Source organism: Cervus elaphus, chromosome 14 (assembly GCF_910594005.1).
Source record: "Cervus elaphus chromosome 14, mCerEla1.1, whole genome shotgun sequence".
Classification (NCBI taxonomy): Eukaryota; Metazoa; Chordata; class Mammalia; order Artiodactyla; family Cervidae; genus Cervus; species Cervus elaphus.
Genome location: NC_057828.1, coordinates 71174471 through 71192959, shown reverse-complemented (window position 1 = coordinate 71192959; position 18489 = coordinate 71174471). Strand labels below are relative to the sequence as shown.

The 18489-nt window shown below is 44.1% G+C and overlaps 1 protein-coding gene across 1 annotated transcript; it reads left to right on the top strand.

Moving 5' to 3' along the window:
- The first annotated feature begins 835 nt into the window (after nucleotides 1-835).
- LOC122708200 (AKT-interacting protein-like) lies at nucleotides 836-1903 on the top strand. Its single transcript, XM_043924389.1, is given in 1 exon segment — nucleotides 836-1903. A coding segment is annotated over 1 exon segment (882 nt). The 5' UTR covers nucleotides 836-1021.
- The last annotated feature ends 16586 nt before the right edge of the window (nucleotides 1904-18489 follow it).

Here is an 18489-nt window from a genome sequence, read left to right as displayed (position 1 = left end):
AAGACCCCAAGTATCCAAAGCAGTCTTGAGAAAGAAGAATGGAGCTGGAGGAATCAACCTTCCTGACTTCAGATTATACTACAAAGCTACAGTCATCAAGATAGTGTGCTGCTGGCACAAAAACAGAAATACAGACCAATGGAACAAGATAGAAAGCCCAGAAATAAACCCATGAACCTGTGGGTACCTTATTTTTGACAAAGGAGGCAAGAATATACAATGTGGCAAAGACAGCCTCTTCAATGAATGGTTCTAGGAAAACTGGACAGCTACATGCAAAAGAATGAAATTAGAACACTTCCTAACACCATATACAAAGATAAACTCAAAATGGATTAAAGACCTAAATGTAAGATCAGAAACTGTAAAACTCTTAGAGGAAAACATAGGTAGAACACTCGATGATATAAATCAAAGCAAGATCCTCTATGACCCACCTCCTAGAGTAACAGAAATAAAAATAAAAGTGAACAAGTGGGACCTGATTAAACTTAAAAGCTTTTGCACAGCAAACGAAACTATAAGCAAGGTGAAAAGACAGTCCTCAGAATGGGAGAGAATACTAGCAAATGAAACAACGGACAAAGGATTAATTTCCAAAATATACAAGCAGCTCATATAACTTAATACCAGGAAAACAAACAACCCAATCCAAAAGTGGGAAAAAGACCTAAATGGACATTTCTCCAAAGAAGACATACAGATGGCTAACAAACACATGAAAAGATGTTCAACATCACTCATTATTAGAGAAATGCAAATCGAAACTACAATGAGAAATCACCTCACACAGTCAGAATGGCCATCATCAAAAAGTCTACAAACGGAGAACAGGGCCGGGTGGGGCGGAGAGTAGGCAGGGGCGGGGCTGGGCTGGTGCTGAGGCCAGAGATGCTGTGGGACTGCGACAGCGCTCGGCTGCTGGGAGCACTGCATTGAAAACACCGAGGTAAAGTGAATTCTGAGGACAGAAGAATTTGATGACACAGACCACTGAACTTCTTTGTTGGGAGCACACGTTATGAACCCTTTCTGGAGCATGTCTACAAGCTCTGTACGCAAACGGTCTGATGGTGAAGAGAAGACATTAACAGGGGATGTGAAAACCAGTCCTCCACGCACCGCTCCAAAGAAACAGCTGCCTTCTATTCCCAAAAATGCTTTGCCCATAACTTATCCTACATCTCCTGCCCCAGCAACACAGTCAACAAATGACACGCATGCTTCCTACAGACCTTTCTACCTGGAATACTCCCTTCTTGCAGAATTTACCTTGGTTGTGAAGCAGAAGTTACCAGGTGTCTACGTGCAGCCGTCTTATCGATCTGCATTAATGTGGTTCGGAGTAATATTCATACGGCATGGACTTCATCAAGATGGCGTATTTAAGTTTACAGTTTACATCCCTGATAACTACCCGGATGGTGACTGTCCACGTTTGGTGTTTGATATTCCCGTCTTTCACCCGCTAGTAGATCCCACCTTGGGTGAACTGGATGTGAAGAGAGTATTTGCAAAATGGAGGCGGAACCATAATCACATTTGGCAAGTACTGATGTACGCAAGGAGAGTCTTCTACAAGATTGATACAGCAAGCCCCCTAAACCCAGAGGCTGCAGTACTGTACGAGAAAGATATTTAGCTTTTTAAAAATAAAGTGGTTGACAGCGTTAAGGTGTGCACTGCTCGCTTGTTTGACCAACCTAAAATAGAAGACCCCTATGCAATTAGCTTTTCTCCGTGGAATCCTTCTGTCCATGATGAAGCCAGAGAGAAAATGCTGACTCAGAAAAAGAAGCCTGAAGAACAGCACAGTAGAAGTGTTCATGTCGCTGGCCTGTCATGGGTAAAGCCTGGCTCAGTACAACCTTTCAGTAAAGAAGAGAAAACAGTAGCGACTTAAGAGCTGGTGAATCCGGTGCACCACGCACTTGCCTGCTGGACTTCGGCTGGTAAAGCTGACCAATGGCGAAGCACTGCCTGCAGAGTAAAACGTTGTGAACAGTGAAAAAAAAAAAAAAGTCTACAAACAATAAATTCTGGAGAGGGTGTGGAGAAAAGGGAATGCTGTTGCATGTTGGTGGGAATGTAAATTGATACAGCCACTATGGAAGACAGTATGGAGATTCCTCAAAAAACTAGGAATAAAACTACCATATGACCCAGCAATCCCACTTCTAGGCATATACCCTGAGGAAACCAAAGTTGAAAAAGACACATGTATCCCATTGTTCACTGGAGCACTGTTTACAATAGCTGGAACATGGAGGCAACCTAGATGTTCATTGACAGATGACTGGATAAAGAAGTTGTGGTACACATACACAATGGAATATTACTCAGCCATATAAAGGAATGCATTTGAGTACGTTCTAATGAGGTGGATGAACCTAGAGCCTATTACACAGAATGAAGTAAGTCAGAAAGAGAAAGATAACTATCATATTCTAACGCATTTATTTGGAATCTAGAAAAATGGTACTGAAGAACTTATTTACAGGGCAGCAATGGAGAAGCAGACACAGAGAATAGACTTATGGACGTGGGGAGAGGGGGAGAGGGTGAGACGTATGGAGAGAGTACCATGGAAACTTACATTACCATATGTAAGGTAGATAGCCAACGGGGATTTGCTGTGTGGCTCAGGAAACTCAAACAGGGGCTCTGTATCAACCTAGAGGGGTGGGATGGGGAGGGAGATGGGAGGGAGGTTCAAAAGGGAGGGGATATATGTATGCCTATGGCTGATTCATGTTGAGGTTTGACAGAAAACAACAAAATTCCGTAAAGCAATTATCCTTTAAAGCAAATATCCTTTAGAAAAGGGGGAAAAAAAAAAAAAAAGAATCACAAAATCACAGGATCTGTGAGGCAATCTCTTTCCACGATAAGAAATTGGTTTCATTCCTTGTGCTAACTCTGAAAGACTGGCAGTGGTTGCCTAAAGTATTACCGTGGTAAAAATTTGGGGGGCTGTAACTGGACCCAATAGGGGAGAGTGTTGTAATACATTAGTAATGTCTGTAATGGGCATAATAGATGTGGATTTGATTCCTGGGTTGGGAAGATCCCCTGGAGGAGGGCATGGCAACCCACTCCAGTTTTCTTGCCTGGAGAATTCCCTGGACAGAAGAACTTGGCGGGCTGCAGTCCATGGAGTCACAAAGAGTCACACACGACTGAAGCAATTTAGCACACACGTAACTACATAGGCAGACCTCATTTTATTGTGCATCAGTTTATTGCCCTTTGAAGATAGCTGTGTTTGTTTGTTTGTTTGTTTTTATGAAACAAAGATTTGTGGCAGTGTTGTATCCAGAAAGTCTGTTGGTACCATTTTTCCACAAGCATTTGCTCACTTTGTGTCACTGTGTCACGTTTTGGTAATTCTTGCAGTGGTTCAGTCTTTTTCATTATTGTATTTATGATGGTGATCTGTGATCAGTAATCTTTGATGTTACTATTGTACTTGTTATGGGGTGCCATGAGCCATGCCCATATAAGGTAGGGACTTCACCCATCAATGCTGTGTTCTGATTGCTCCACTGGCTGGCTGATCCCGCATCTCTGTTCCTCTTCTCAGGCTTCCCTTTTCCCTGAGACAAAATAATATTGAAATTAGGTCAATTAATAACCCACAATGGCTTCTAAGAGTTCAAGTGAAATGTCTCTTACTTCAAATCAAAATCTAGAAATAAGATTAAGCTTGAGGAGGAAGGCATTTTGAAAGCCAAGACTGGCTGAAAGCTAAGCCTCTTGTGCCAAACAGATAGCTGAGTTGTAAATACGGAGGAAAACTTCTTAAAGGAGACTAACAGTGAAACTTCAGTGAACAGAAGAGTGATAAGAAAGGAAAACAGCCTGATAGCTGATATGAAGAAAGCTTTAGTGGTCTGGATAGAAGATCATACCAACTACAATGTTCCCTTCAGCCAAAACCTAGTCCAGAGCAAGGCCCTAACTCTCTTCAATTCTGTGAAGACTAAGAGAGGTGGGGGAGCTGTGGAAAGAAAGTTTGAAGCTTGGTGGGCTCATGAGGTTTCAGGAAAGAAGCTGCCTCCATCCAAAGTGCAAGGTGAAGCAAGTGCTGATGCTGAAGCTGCAGCAAGTTATTTAGATCTCATTAAGATTGTTAATTTAGATTGTTATTGTTCAGTCACTTTAGTCATGTCTAACTCTTTGCGACCCCATGGACTGTAGCCTGCCAGGCTCCTCTGTCCTCCACCATCTCTTGGAGTTTGCTCAGATTCATGTTTATTCAGTGATGCTATCTAACCATCTAATCTTCCGCCGCGCCCTTTTCTTCTTGCCTTCAGTTGGCTCAGTGGTAAAGAACCTGCCTGCCAATGCAGGAGACATAAGAGATGCAGGTTCAGTCCCTGGGTCAGGAAGATCTCCTAGAGGAGGGCACGGCAACCCACTCCAATATTCCTGCCCAGAGAATCCCATGGACTAGAGGAGCCTGGCGGGCTATATGGTCCATGGGTTCGGACATGACTGAAGTGGCTTAGTACAGCACAGCAAGAGAGAAACAACATTTTATTGAGTATTTAGGGTGTGTCAGGCACTGTGCTGGAAGTTGAGGAGTCATAAATTTCTAAGTCCTGCCCAGTTGCTGTCTTTAAGAAGCTCACACCGCAGAACACTTGTCTAAAGTCCTGATCCATTCATGAAGTCTTCATCTGTGACGCTGACTGTGATTTCAGCCCGGTCTGCATTCCTGGGCCTGCTGCTGATGGTCTCCTCCTCTGCATTCTCAGCCTTACTGCCACCCCCTGGCATAGTTAATCCTGTGATTAAGTTCACACTGAGGACATTCCATGTTGACAATGAGTAGAGTTCTAAGTGGTACCCTACTCACCCTGAAAGCTTGACTTCATGGGGATTTGTGCACTTGGCTTTGAGAAAGCCAATCAGCTTAGGTCAGCAGGCTCCATCTGGAGGTTCATTTTATTAATTCTTCTTTAGACATTGGTCCTATGGCTAGGTTATCAGTTAATTTATTTATACTCCATATCTTTTCAGAAAGAATCTATGTACATATAGACAGTATATTAAAAAGCAGAGACATCACTTTGCTAACAAAGGTCCATATAGTTAAAAACTATGATTTTTCCAGTAGTCATGTATGGATGTCAGACTTAGACCATAAAGAAGGCTGAGCACTGAAGAGTTGATGCTTTCAAATTGTGGTGCTGGAGAAGACTCTTGAGAGTCCCATGGACAGCAAGGAGATCAAACCAGCCAATCCTAAAGGAAATCAACCTTTAATATTCACTGGAAGGACTGATGCTAAAGGTGAAGCTCCAATACTTTGGCTACCATCTGACTCATTGGAAAAGACCCTGATTCGGGAAAGGATTGAGGGCAGGAGGAGGAGTGGATGACAGAGGATGAGATCGTTGGATGGCATCTCCAACTCAATGGGCATGAGTTGGAGCAAACTCTGGGAGATAGTGAAGGGCAGGAAAGCCTGGTGTGCTGTAGTTCATGGGGTCAAAAAGAGTTGGACACAACTGAGCAACAACAACAAGAATAGAACAGAATAGAATAAAAATAAACAATCTTGATTGAGACAGAGAAAAGGGAACAATTATCGCCAATTAATATAGGTTAATACAGCTGTTGTGATGAAGCAACAGGGTTACAGATTTGCTAACACCCAGTGCAAAATGAAAAGCAGAATAATACAGCTGTCTTTATTGGAAAGGAGGCAGCATAGTAAATTCTCAGAGGGTCCCTAGTTCATCTGAGTCAAGATGCCTTTATTACACTTGGCCGTTATGGTATAATAAAAGATAACTTTGGTGTTTTATTTTTTAATTGAAATATAGTAGCAGTTAATTATACAGCAGTTAAGTTACAGGTGTACCCAGTGATTCCACTCCTGGGTATGTATCTGAAGAAAACAAAAGCACTAATTTGAAAAGATATGTGCACCCCAGTGTCCATGGCAGCATTATTTGGTAATTTGCAATTACCAAGACATGAAAACAACCTAAGTGTCCATCAGCAGATGAATGGATAAAGGATACACACACACACACACACACACACACACTGGAATACTACTCAGCTGTAAAAAAGAATGAAATTTTGCCATTTGCAGCAACACGGATGGACTTGGAAGGCATTTTGTTAAGTATATTTGGTCTTTATTTCCGGCTTCTGGTATTGAGCTTTAAAACCCTTGAAATTTCCTAAGGGATAGGAGGAGAGGTGCTTTTTGTTATTTGTATTGAGCTTCTTTTGATCAGATCTGAATTTATGCTAATAATGCTAGTCACTGGGATGACTAAGTGATTAGAGGGTTGGAAGTTTCATCCCCACCCATTTACCTCCACGAAACTGGGGTGGAGTGGGACTGGAGATTAAACTCTGTAAAAACTCTTGAATAAGGAAATGTGATAAGCTTCTGGGTTGGTGAACACATTGAGGTGTTGGGAGGTGATGCTCCTGGAAAGAGCCATGGGAGCTTCATTTTCTACCCTCCATCATACTGCGCTCTCAGCAACTATTTTATTTGGCTGTTCCTGAGTCATATCCTTCATAATGAACTGGGAAACATTAGCAAAGAGCCTTCCTGACTTCTGTGAGCTGTTCTAGCAAATGGTACAAACCTGGAGAAGGGAGGTGGGAAATCCTCCTTTGTAGCCAAGTTGGATAAAAGTGTGGGTAATGTGGGGACCCACTACTTGTGATGTGTGTCTAAAGTGGGGGGCAGTTCTGTAGAACAGCTCTTCATCTGTGGTCCTGTGGCTCACTTCAGGTAGTTAGTGTCAGAATTGACTTGGGTTATAGGATACTTAGTGTCTGCCAGGGATAGGCTTTGAGGTGGCTGAGTCCCTGAATTTGGGGCAGATCCACCTGGGTCCAGGGAATCCAAGGAGACAGGGAGGATGGCCACATCAGGGAGACTAGTTCCTAGGCGAGGGCATACGCTCCTATTCTTTGTGTGAGAAGTATGTCCCTTCTTAGGGAATACATGCAGACTCTGAGCTGGTGTGAGCATGACACTGGGTTTAGGAGGACAGAAAACACATTTCATATGACCCCACCCATGCCAAGTGACCGTGTGAATGAGTGTGTGACCATGGGCTGTGGACAGTGTGCTTCATAGTCAAGAACTGCCTGGCAAAGGAAGATTTTTAAGAAGCGATGAGGTAATTGCATAGAAGCAGCAATGAAAACATGTAACTCAGACTGGGACTTGAACCCACAGTGGCACTGGTGGTAGAGTCTGTCTGCCAATGTAGGAGACATAAGAGACCTGGTTCAATGCCTAGGTCAGGAAGATCCCCTGGAGAAGGAATGGCAACCCTCTCTGGTATCCTTGCCTGGAAAACCCCATGGACAGAGGAGCCTGGTGGGCTACAGTCCACAGGGTCACAAAGAGTCAGACACGACTGAAGCGACTTAGCACACACACATACACATGCACACACACATTCACACACGCCTGCACATCTAGTCTCAGGACTTAATGAAGCTCAGTTTCTTGATGTCTCATCACAGAAAGAATTCAGTGAGAGACAAAGTGACAGGTAAGAAGTGGGTTTACTTAGAGAGAAACACACTCCACAGACAGAGTGTAGACCATCTCTAAAGGTGAGAGCAGCACCAGGGTATGGGGCTTTTCAGTTTTTATAGCGGTGGGTAATTTCCCAGGTTAATGAGTGGGAGGAGTATTCCCGCTATTTGGGGGAAGAGGCGGGGATTTTCTGGAATTGGGTCATTGCCCGCTTGTTGACCTTTATGGTCGGCCTTGGAACTGTCACGGTGCCTGTGTTTCTGTCATTTGGCTTGCTGTTGGTTACAATGAGTGTGCACTGAGGCTCAAGGTCTAGTGGAAGTCTACTCCTCCACTTATCTTGGCCTGTTTGATTAGAATCAGTTTACGTCGTGCCCAGGGGCTAGGTCATTCTTTTAAAGGTTATGTCTACTCATTTTCCTCCTGTTTCATTGGGACTTGAAGTGGCCCTTTAAGGAAGAATGGGGTGTAGGTTGCTAGAAAGATGAGGGGAAGGTGTTTCCAGAGTGAAGCAGCTGAGCAACAACTGGAGCAGAGTTGCAGCAGTGAGGAGAATGTCTTAACGCGCTGTGGCGGGAGGGTGAGCATAACTCCTAAGTATGAGTTTATGCTGTGCATCCCCAACCGTTCTAGATTCCTGTCTACAGAGAGTGTTTTCTACTGGAGGAGGATTAAATAAGGCAGGAACAAGGTACAGAATATGATGAATGCCATGAAGGCAATAAATGGGATGCTGTGAACACAGTGTTTGCACAGAGTTCTCTTATCCACTGTTTCATCCATAGCACAACTCTGATGCAGGCAGGGGAGATGATGATCGTCCGCGTCGTATAGATCAGGGACTCTGAAATTCGAGGCGACACACCAAAGGACGCAAGCCCTCGGCTCTTTCCCCTCCAGCGTGTTCTCCCTGCTGCAGTCTTGGGTAATTGAAGATGCTCAGGGAAGGCAGACTACCCAACAAGCCTCCTCTTCCAGCATGTAATCTGCCAGAGGGCAGGCCTATTTGCTTTGTTGGCCCTGGAGCCCTCTCCTTCGCCCTGGCATCCATTCAGTTTCCTGGTGACGCGGCCACCGAAAGTCAGCCATCAGCATTTTGTCACACTGAGCCCAGAGAAAGCTTCCATTTCACAAATGCATGATGACATTGTAAGCGGTTGAGTAAATTGGCCTGGTTTCCTTGCAGAAAAATAAGCATATTCTGAAATGACAGAAGCTCCCGTCAGTAAGAGGAATTACCTTACATCTCCGTGGTTGGTGCTGTTGCCGCAGCTCATTTGCCTGACCCAAAGCACAGCAGTTTCTTTTTCACAAGCCATTCCAGTTGGAGAGTAAACAGAGGTTTTGGGGGTTGCCTTTCTGTGGGGCTCTGCTCCAGATTGGGCTGTCAGTTCTGCCTGTGGTTTCCCCACAGCATGAGGTGAGAAGCAGGTGAAAACTGGGATGGGCTGCAGTTGTGCTGTTTGGAGCAAGAAGCAGCAGACGTGGTGAAGCGTGGATTGAGTATTGCTCCTCTCGAGCATCCCAGCCACCTCCAGTGAAGACAGCAGGAGAGAGAGCCATGCTACCACCATAAGGCACTGGAGCCACTGGACCGGTCCATTGGATCCGTAAGCCTCATTGGACTCGTGACTGCAGGAACATGATGAAGAGATCTGAATCTCAGTTTACCAGTAAGAAAATGTGCACAATGCTAATTGAGTTTTTTTTTTTTTTTAATCCATCATGCCTCAACACTGTCTTCTGAGGAAGCTTACAGTTTAATAACAACCAAAATCCATTCAGGGCTTCCCTGGTGGCTCAGATGGTAAAGAATCTGCCTGCAATGTTGGAGACCCAGGTTCGATCCCTGGATCAAGAAGATCACCTGGAGAAGGGAATGGCAACCCACTCCAGGATTCTTGCCTGAAGAATTCCATGGACAGAGGAGCCTGGCGGGCTATGGTCCATGGGAATCACAAAGTATCGGCACTACTGAGTGACTAATACAACACAAAATCCATTCAAAGCCCTGGGCCAAGTATTGAGAATCCAGAGTTATAAGGGGACTCAGGGCTCTTGTTCAAAGAGTGCTGTGTCCCTTGGGAGACTCAGCTGCGTAGAAATGAAGACTGGTATGTGACCCTGTACAGGTTGGGATGATGGTCATGATGTAGGCCAGTGCTCTGCAGACAGACGGCATGAACGGGAAGACCTGGTGAAGACTTCACCGAAAGTTTACGCTTAAACGTGTCCCGAAGGCTGAGCGGAAGTTTACCGTGTAGAGCAAGGGATCTTGAGAGGGTAACAGGCAGGAAGGCCAGGGGTCTCCAATCGGAGGAAAGAGGCTGCAAGTGCCAGACATTTTTATCTCTCTTCAGCGGCAGGAGGAAAAAAAAAACAGCGATGTTTTTTCTTCTCTATACAAATTTAAAAGGAGGTTTCTCTTAAAATGTTGTGTTGCCATGACACCTGGTTTCACCTGAAGCTAACTACTCTCAAACCTTGAGTTAACCAATACATTTCTTTTTCTTATGGAAATGTTGTCTTAAGCTATGTTAATGTACCCTAGACTCTATCTTCAAGTTGGTTCTGCCAAAAGGCCTAACTTACTTACTCAGGTATTGTTCCCCTAATCTAAGTAAACGAAACTATTTGCTGGTATTCTGCCCTTCTACAAGATTCAAGTCAATTGTTTTATGGCCAGGGATGAATTATCTGGTGCCATTCTAAATTTTATGACACTCCTTTCTTTTCATTAACAGACTGTGAGTGACTATATAACATACAGCTAAAGACTAGGAGGGGGGTACTCTTTTGCCCCCTGCTGATGCCTATGTCAGAAGCTTTCTCTATCTCCTTTATACTTTAATAAAACTTTATTACACAAAAGCTCTGAGCGATCCAGCCTCGTCTCTGGCCCCGGATTGAATTCGTTTCCTCCGGAGGCCAAGAATCCCGGCGTTTTATCGTTCAGCAACAACCTTTCAATCTTGAGTTCTGGGGATCAAGCTTCATGGGCCAGTCACTTACTCTCCAAACCTCAGTTTTCTCATCTGAAAAAAATGTTTAGCCAGACCACTTCTGGGGCTTGTGTACACCAGTGGCTTTTTTTTTTTTTTTGACTGCACTAGGTGTTTGTTGAGGCCCGAGCTTCCTCTAGTTATGGTGCATGGGCTTAGGTGTCCCTTGGCATGTGGGATCTTAGTTCCCCAACCAGGGGTCAAACCCATGTCCCCTGCATTGGGAGGTGGATTGTTAGCCACTGGACCAGCAGGGAAGTCCCATCAGTGGCTATCTTCATTCTTATCCAACAGCACTTGCATATGCCTTCAACCATTACCCGCATCTCAGAACCAGGGACCACACCCAGGTTTGCTTCTAAGTAAGTTTCTGGTGCGTTCAGGCCAGAACAGAGAGGTTATCGAGGGGCGAGGAGAGTACAGTGGCACGCGAGCCTGAGATCTTGTTTTTTTTTTTTTTTCAACTGAAAGATTTATGAGTGTTAAGTCATCATCTGTATATAACCATGTATTATTGAAATTCCATTATAGGACTTATGATGCCTAGTATTGTCCAGCTTAGGGTCTTAGTCAGAAAGCAGTGGGAGGCACTGATGTAGACACTATGAGGTAAATGAATGAGTAACATGGTGTTGTCAGACCCAGGGAAAGAAATGCTATATATATTTATATCTTGTTTCTCAGGAAATCTACTCATAAGAGATGTTATTTCCTTAAGCAGGTAATCACATTATCCTCCCGACAGACTCTTTTTTTCTTGTTGGGAGTAGTCTGTTCACTTTGGAGAGCCCCTCTTCTTGGAAGAAAACTCTAAAGGACAGGATTTGAGATCATTTCAATATGTTAATTCATTGTTTCCTTTCCCCAGTGCCTCCTGAGAAGACAAACTGAAGCTCGCCTTGCCACTTTGTATGCACCAGACCTCCACACCCGAGGCTTATCACAAGCAATTATCTTACCCAAATAAAAAATGAAAATGGAAAAGTTAAATAAATAACAGGACATCTTGATGGAATCGCAGTAATGCTCATCTTGGTTAACATTAGCCCTGACTTTTGGACAGCGAGATTTGTTAATGCGCTTGTCCTTTGTTTAGGCATCTATCTCTGTAAATCTCATGACTTTCCAAAATGATGGATGGCAGCCCTCTCTGTTCTCCCCTAAAAATACATTCTCCAGGAAACTGGGAGAGGCAAAATATGGGCACTGTAGCCCTGACCTAAGCATCACTCAGATCGGGCAAAACCCTCAAAACTGAATTCACCTAAAATGGTTGCGGTTTTCCCCACCCAAGTTGTAACCTTCCCTCTTTCCTGATTTTCTTGCTCTGCATACCTGCAGGAGTCAGACCTCACTGAACTTGACCTGGAAACTGTAAGTTGGCGGAGCAGCCAGGATGGACCAGTTTGGGCCCTGGGAGCAAACTCAAACTCAGGAACTTAACACAGCAGAAGCTTTTAGTCCTTCTTCGTGCAAAGTCTCCTGTAGATACTACTGATTTTCCACAACAGCTGCCCTCCAGAGCTCCAGCCTGGCTTTGCAGGCTGCTTGGCCCTCTCAGCTCCAACATCCGCTGTGCACTTCCACCTTGGCCGCGGCAGGGTACGGGCAGCCTGGAGAGCCGGACACTGACCGTTCGGACTTTGGGAAGGAAGTGACGCAGGCCGTTTCCGGTCACATTTCACTGGTCAGAACTGGTCCGCGGTCAGCCCAACCGTAAGAGGGCAGGAAGTGCACCCGGAAGTAAATGAGCCATTCGCTCTGCTGCACGTGAGTGAAACCTTTTGGACCATTGACAGTTGTTTCTATACTTGCCCCAAGTGTTGCTTGCTTAACCCAGGTGTCAGCGGTCTGGGAGTTCCAACAGACTTTTGAAGTCACCCATTAAAAAAAAAAAATAAAAATAAAAAATAAAATATATATATATATATATAAAAACTATGTATATTATATATATACATATATAATTTTAAATAGGCTTTATTTTTTTTAAGAGCACTTTTAGGTTCACAGCAAAGTTTAGCAGAAAGCACAGAGATTTCCCTTATACACCCTGCCTCTCCACAGCCTCCTCTATGTAAGCATCTCCCACCAGGGTGGAACACTGGTTATAACTGATGAGGCTCTGGGGACTCATCACTGTCACCCAAAGTCTGTAGTTAGGGTTCACTCTTTGTGCTGTACATCCTGTGGGATTTGACAAATGCGTAATGATGTGTATCCATCATTATGGTATCATCCAGAACAGTCTCACTGCCTTGAAAATCCTCTGTGTTCTGCCTATTCACTCCTTCCCCCTTACCCTTGGCAACCGCTGATATTTTTACTGTCTCTATAGTTTTACCTTTTTCAGAACATCATCTAGTTGGAATCATATAGTATGTAGCCTTTTCAGATTGGCTTCATTCATTTAGTAATATTTAAGTTTCCTTCATGTCTTTGAGGGCTTGATAAGCTTATTTCTTTTTAGTGCTGAATAATATTCCATTGTCTAAAGGTACCACAGCTATTTATCCACTCACCTACTGAAGCACATTTTGGTTGCTTCCAAGTTTTGCAATTATGAATAAAGTTGTAATAAACATCTGTGTAGGTTTTTGTGTGGACCTAAACTTTCAGCTACTTCGGGTAAATACCAAGAAGGATGACTGTGGGATCATATGGTAAGAGTATGTCTAATTTTGTAAGAAACTACAAACTGTCTTCTAAAGTGTCTGTACCATTTGCATTCCCGTTAGCAATGACTGAGCATTCCTATTGCATTTGGTCTTCTCGGTGTTTTAGATTGTGGCTGTTCTGATTTCTCTGTTGTTTTAATTTGAAATTCCCTAATGATACATAATGTTGTATAGATTCTCTTCTGTTTACTTGCCACCTATATATCTTCTTTGGTGAGGTGTCTGTTTAGTCTCTTGCTCATTCAGTTTTTAGCCAAGTTTTTTTCTTATTTTTGAATTTTAAAAGTTCTTTGTGTATTCTTTATAGCAGTTCTTTAGCAGAATGTCTTTTGCATATATTTTCTCCTAATCTGTGACTTATTTTATTTTTTAAACAAAGTCTCAATTGCCATATGAAACCCAAAATTCCCAGCAATGCCTTTGAAGATTCTTGAAAGTAGAGGGACTTATATTTTTTGTAGTCACTTCTAGCTATGATTCCTGTAGCCAGAGAATTTTTGACCCCTAGTCTTGAGTAGATATGAACATGAGATGTGGCCTCTGTTTTCTTATAATTCCTTTCATCTTCATTGCCCCTCCCTCCATCCTACTTCCCAGCACCACAGAGATACTGAAGTTTTGGGGAAGAGGAGGGAAGTTAGAGCATGGGTCTGTGTAACAGTTTAAAGTGTGATATTGGTTATAGCCATTCTTCAAAGTTTCTCAGCCATACCCAGCATCTGGAATATTTCAGTGGCCACCCTTTCTTTGCCCTGCATGTTGCATTTTTTTCCCACCACTTCTAAGATCTCTCCTCTTGACTTCTTATTTATATCCCCTGCATCTTCTCCAGGCTCTGAACCTCTTATCTTCTCCAGTTTCTGATTGTAGGTACAAATTTATTTCCTCTTATTTCCTGACACAGAGATATTTATTCAGTCTTTTTTTGTTTTGTATTTTCTTCTAGAACATACTTTAAAGTCTGTCTTTTCATACCCAAATAATCCGTGAGGCATTTCATTCAAACATAAGTTATTTTTTCTCTTTTAGAATTTCTAGTCCTGACTTTAAAATATCCCCTCACTCACTTTTGTAGGATAATCTTCCCAAGTGGGATATGGGGACAGGGTTTTAAAACAGTGTAGAAATAACCAGCTGCACTGCACATCCAGCTTCAGAGAGAGGAAGTGGTATGTTATCCCTGGTAGTCCCTCACACACACATCTGCGCATAGAAGAAATCTCATCCTAAAAGCAGGTCTATAACTTGTTTTAGGGACAGTCTACCCATAAAGTCCTCTGAAGGGCTGCCATAAAGAAAAAAATGGAAAAGGTCGCAATTTGAAAGTGCCACTGACGAGTCAGAACAGACCAGGGGCACATTGCACTCATGCCCGTCCTTCTCCCCGGCAGCACCGCCCTTGCACTGGGCAGTGCTGACAAGAGCACCCGGTGGTCCAGCTCTTAGGAAATGTTACTCAGTATGTCCATCTATTGGGAACCATCACCATCCATCCCAGGTATACACTTCAGGACTCGGTCAAAATCTGGGATTGCTTGATTATTTCATGATTGCTACTTGTTTTTAATGTTTACCAACATTTGGTTGATTGCTAATTGTGAATAGTAATATTTCCCCCCTTTCCCCTTTTAGCAAGTCATGATGCTGTGCAGGGTACTGGGGAGTGGGGTTACCCCTAAGTGCATTTAGAAATTCAAGGAGGTGCTATTTTGGATTTGGCATAAACTCATTCCACTTAACTCTCTCCAACTGAAATCAACAATTTCCTTCTCTGGTACCAAACCTGTATCTCTTGAACTGTTTTTCTCCTTCTAACCCTGTCCCTGGTTCCCTCACCCTCATACCATGATCTTGGAATGCTTGGGAAAGCTGGCCATGGGATTTTTTTCATCACTGTGGCCAAAACAGGATACAAAATTCCACATCTTCAGTCTTCTCCCAACTTAGTCTCCTTCAGAACTCTGAGATGCCACCTGGTATTATATGTCCTCATTGTTTGTGACATTATTGAAGACAATTGGGAGAGGACAAGAATAGTTGACACCTTATAGCTAAAGGATTGAAAATATAATGCAGAGTTCATTGGATATTTTCACTTTGGGGGTAAATACGTTGTCTTTAGCCAGGTTTGAGTTGGAATTTTAAGAAAGGAGTATTGACAGTTTCCATCTTTGTTTCCCTTGCCCTGCCCTGTACTATGTAGGGAAGAGGAGGCAGATTGGGAGTGAAAAAAAGATGAAGAAATATCTGTATTTATTTCCTTTTAATTTCTAACCTCTTAATAAGAAGTGGAAAGAAATTAACCAATAATAACAAGAATAAACTATTGCGGCGTCTACATGTAATGATTGTGGTGTTAGGTGCTTGGCACTAACTCTCACGAGGGTTGTTGGATTTATGTTGAGGGAGCAGGTTTTCTGCTTCAAAGAGCTTGGCTGCTGCAGAGAGCAGGTGAAACTGTGTCAATGGATGGAACTTACAAAAAGACAGATATTAAGAATATAAAGAAATTGCTAAGGAGTTAGCCCTATCTGATAACTAATGCGCCACCCTGGAGGAAAGTGACTTCTGGACTGAAAGTTTAGAGGTTTGTCCTAAGGATTGCCAACAAATCAAGCCAGACATTATTACCACCTGAAAACATCTCTTAATTTTTTTATACTTCTATGATCAGGAAAAATAACCAGTGTAATTTTTAAGGGCATTGATTGTCTCATTGTCCACAGGGAGCCACGCTAAAGAGTGTGCTGTGGGAACATCCCAAGCACGAAAGCCATTCCCTTTAGAAAGTGTCAGGTCAGGAGGATAACCCTGAAATAGAGGAGGTCCTTCACATTGCCTTTAATACCTCCTTTTCAGGTTCAGTGGAAGTCAAGCTTAATCCAAGTGGAATGGGACTTATCTCCTTTCTAAGAATGGGGACACTCTTCTTAGAAAAGGTAGTGTGTTTGTGATGGGCTGGACATGGAAGAGAGCACCATGCTTGGGTCAATGGGAAGGAAGAGACACTTGGATCCATCCTAAGAGGAGGCCCAGGAGTGGAAGTGAGTGGTTGACGCCAGCACTGCGCTTAGACCCAGCCAGAGGGATGCTCTTTTGGGGTCCTCCTCTGTCTCTCTTCTGCCTGTGCTCTATGGGTGCTGAGGGGTCATGGGACTGGGACGTGTGTCCACCCTGGACTCGTGCCTCTCCACCTCTACTTCCTGCCTGGAATTCCTTGGCCCTTCTCCTGGGTCAGTGCTCCAGAGCACAGAATACAATACTTACATGCACACGTTGGGCTTGCAGGCTTGGTAGGGGACTGTGGCTCATAGAAGGCATATTTGGGACTTGGGGGTGTGGACTGGAGCACCTGCGTATATGAGAGGCTTATGCTCTGCAGGACAGGATGACAAGGGAAGAGGCAGCGGGTCGAAATCCTGGGATGGGCTTTCTTTGCATCTCCTCATCCCAGGCAGAACCCTAAGGAGTCTGAGAAGTCTCAGTGTGAAACTGGTCTTCCAGCTTGAGGGTGTATGTGTAAGGTATGAGTATAGAAAATAATATATTTTTAAAAATAATCCACTCAGTGGTACTTATTAGAAACTTCCTCTGTGGCTCCCACTCTTATTCCTGCCTTTTCTTTTTAAAGTTATTTTATTTATGTATTTGTTTTTGGATGTGCTAGGTCTTCACTGCTGCATGCAGGCTTTCTTTCATTGCAGAGAGCAGGGGCTACTCTCTAGTTGCAGTGCAGAGACTTCTCCTTGTGGTGGCTTCTCCTGTTGCAGTGCACAGGCTCTAGAGTTTGTGGGCTCAGTAGCTGCGGCTTGTGGGCTCTAGAATGAGGGCTCAATAGTGGTGCACGGGCTTAGTCGCTCTGCAGCATGTAGGATCTTCAGGGACTAGGGATCGAACCCATGCCCCTTGCATTGGCAGGCGGATTCTTAACCACTGGACCACCAGGTAAGTCCCCTATACCTGTTTTGGGTGTGCAAATGTTCCCTCTCCTCCTTGAGATTGTCGTGAAGGATTTTCCTTCCAGAGTTCCTGGGGCAGAAGACAAAGGCAGTGGAGGACAGAGGCATCTGGTCTCCTCTTCCTAATGACCTATCAGATTCATTCTGGGCAAAATGGAACACGAGTCCCCACCAGTAAGGCCCGTCTCACTGAATTCTCTCTGTGTGTTTGGTTTAGCACAAGGCACCCGTCCTCATTTTGTGGTACGCAGAGGAGAGGGGTGCTGCTTTTGTTCCCGAATTCCTTTAACCCTCTATGATGAGAGGGAGAACTTGGAAGAAGGATAAATTGCAAGAGAGATCCAGCCCCTGCCTACGCACGCAGTTTGACGCTCCTCCTTCCCTGCCTTTGCCTCTCTACACTCAAGAGGCTCCACGGAGGCTTTGCTTCCACCTGTGTGCATCAGCTACCAAAGGGGGATTGCAAAGAGAGTTGCCATGGCACATCTTTGCAGATAACAGAAGTTGGCAGATGTTTTTTAATTAAAGAAATTCAGGTTATGAAAAAGATGTCATGGGTAGAGAGGATGGGAACGTGCCAGCCACCAACCCCAGCGCGCAGCATCTGCTTCTGGATCCTGTGAAATGCCACTGTCAGGAGTGGGAGGGAGGGGGCGCAGATGTAGGGAGCAGGATGCTGCCAGCGCTTGATTCCCTACCATGTGGGGTCCAGGGCCAAAGCTCGAAAGATCTACATCCGTGGTGAACACAGAACAACGGTGCAGCGGAGGGTTTTGACTTCCTTCTTGGACAGATCATGCATTGAAGCTTTGTAGGACTTTGAGTCTTCATGACTCTCCCTTCTTTGGGGGCCAATGACAGCAAGGAAATGATGTGCAAAGGACAGAGAAGCAAGTGTTTTCAAGCCCTTCCCTTCCATGTAGCTCTCTCTGATTGCTTTTGCCAGCAAGCCATCTTGTAGGCCTTCAGAAAGGAAGTTTGAAGTCTTCTAGTTCCATCTTTCATTGCCATTAAGGGAATGAAAGCCCGTGAGGGGAACTGACTTGTTCAAGGTCTCCCAGTGACATCAGTCACAGAGCTGGGTCTAGAACCAGGTCTCCTGATATGGCCACCACCCTGCCCACAAGAACTGCCTCCTTCCGAAGCTTTTGGAGCCTTTGTGGGTCATGCAGACTAACCTTTGGTTGAATGCTATTCTTTGGCAGCCATCCTGTGTCAGTATCTTTTAATAAACCCTACAAAAGCGTGAGTGTGACTATGCGAGTCACACAATTGAGATACTTACAGAAGCCTGTGGATAAAGTAAATGTGTAACAGGC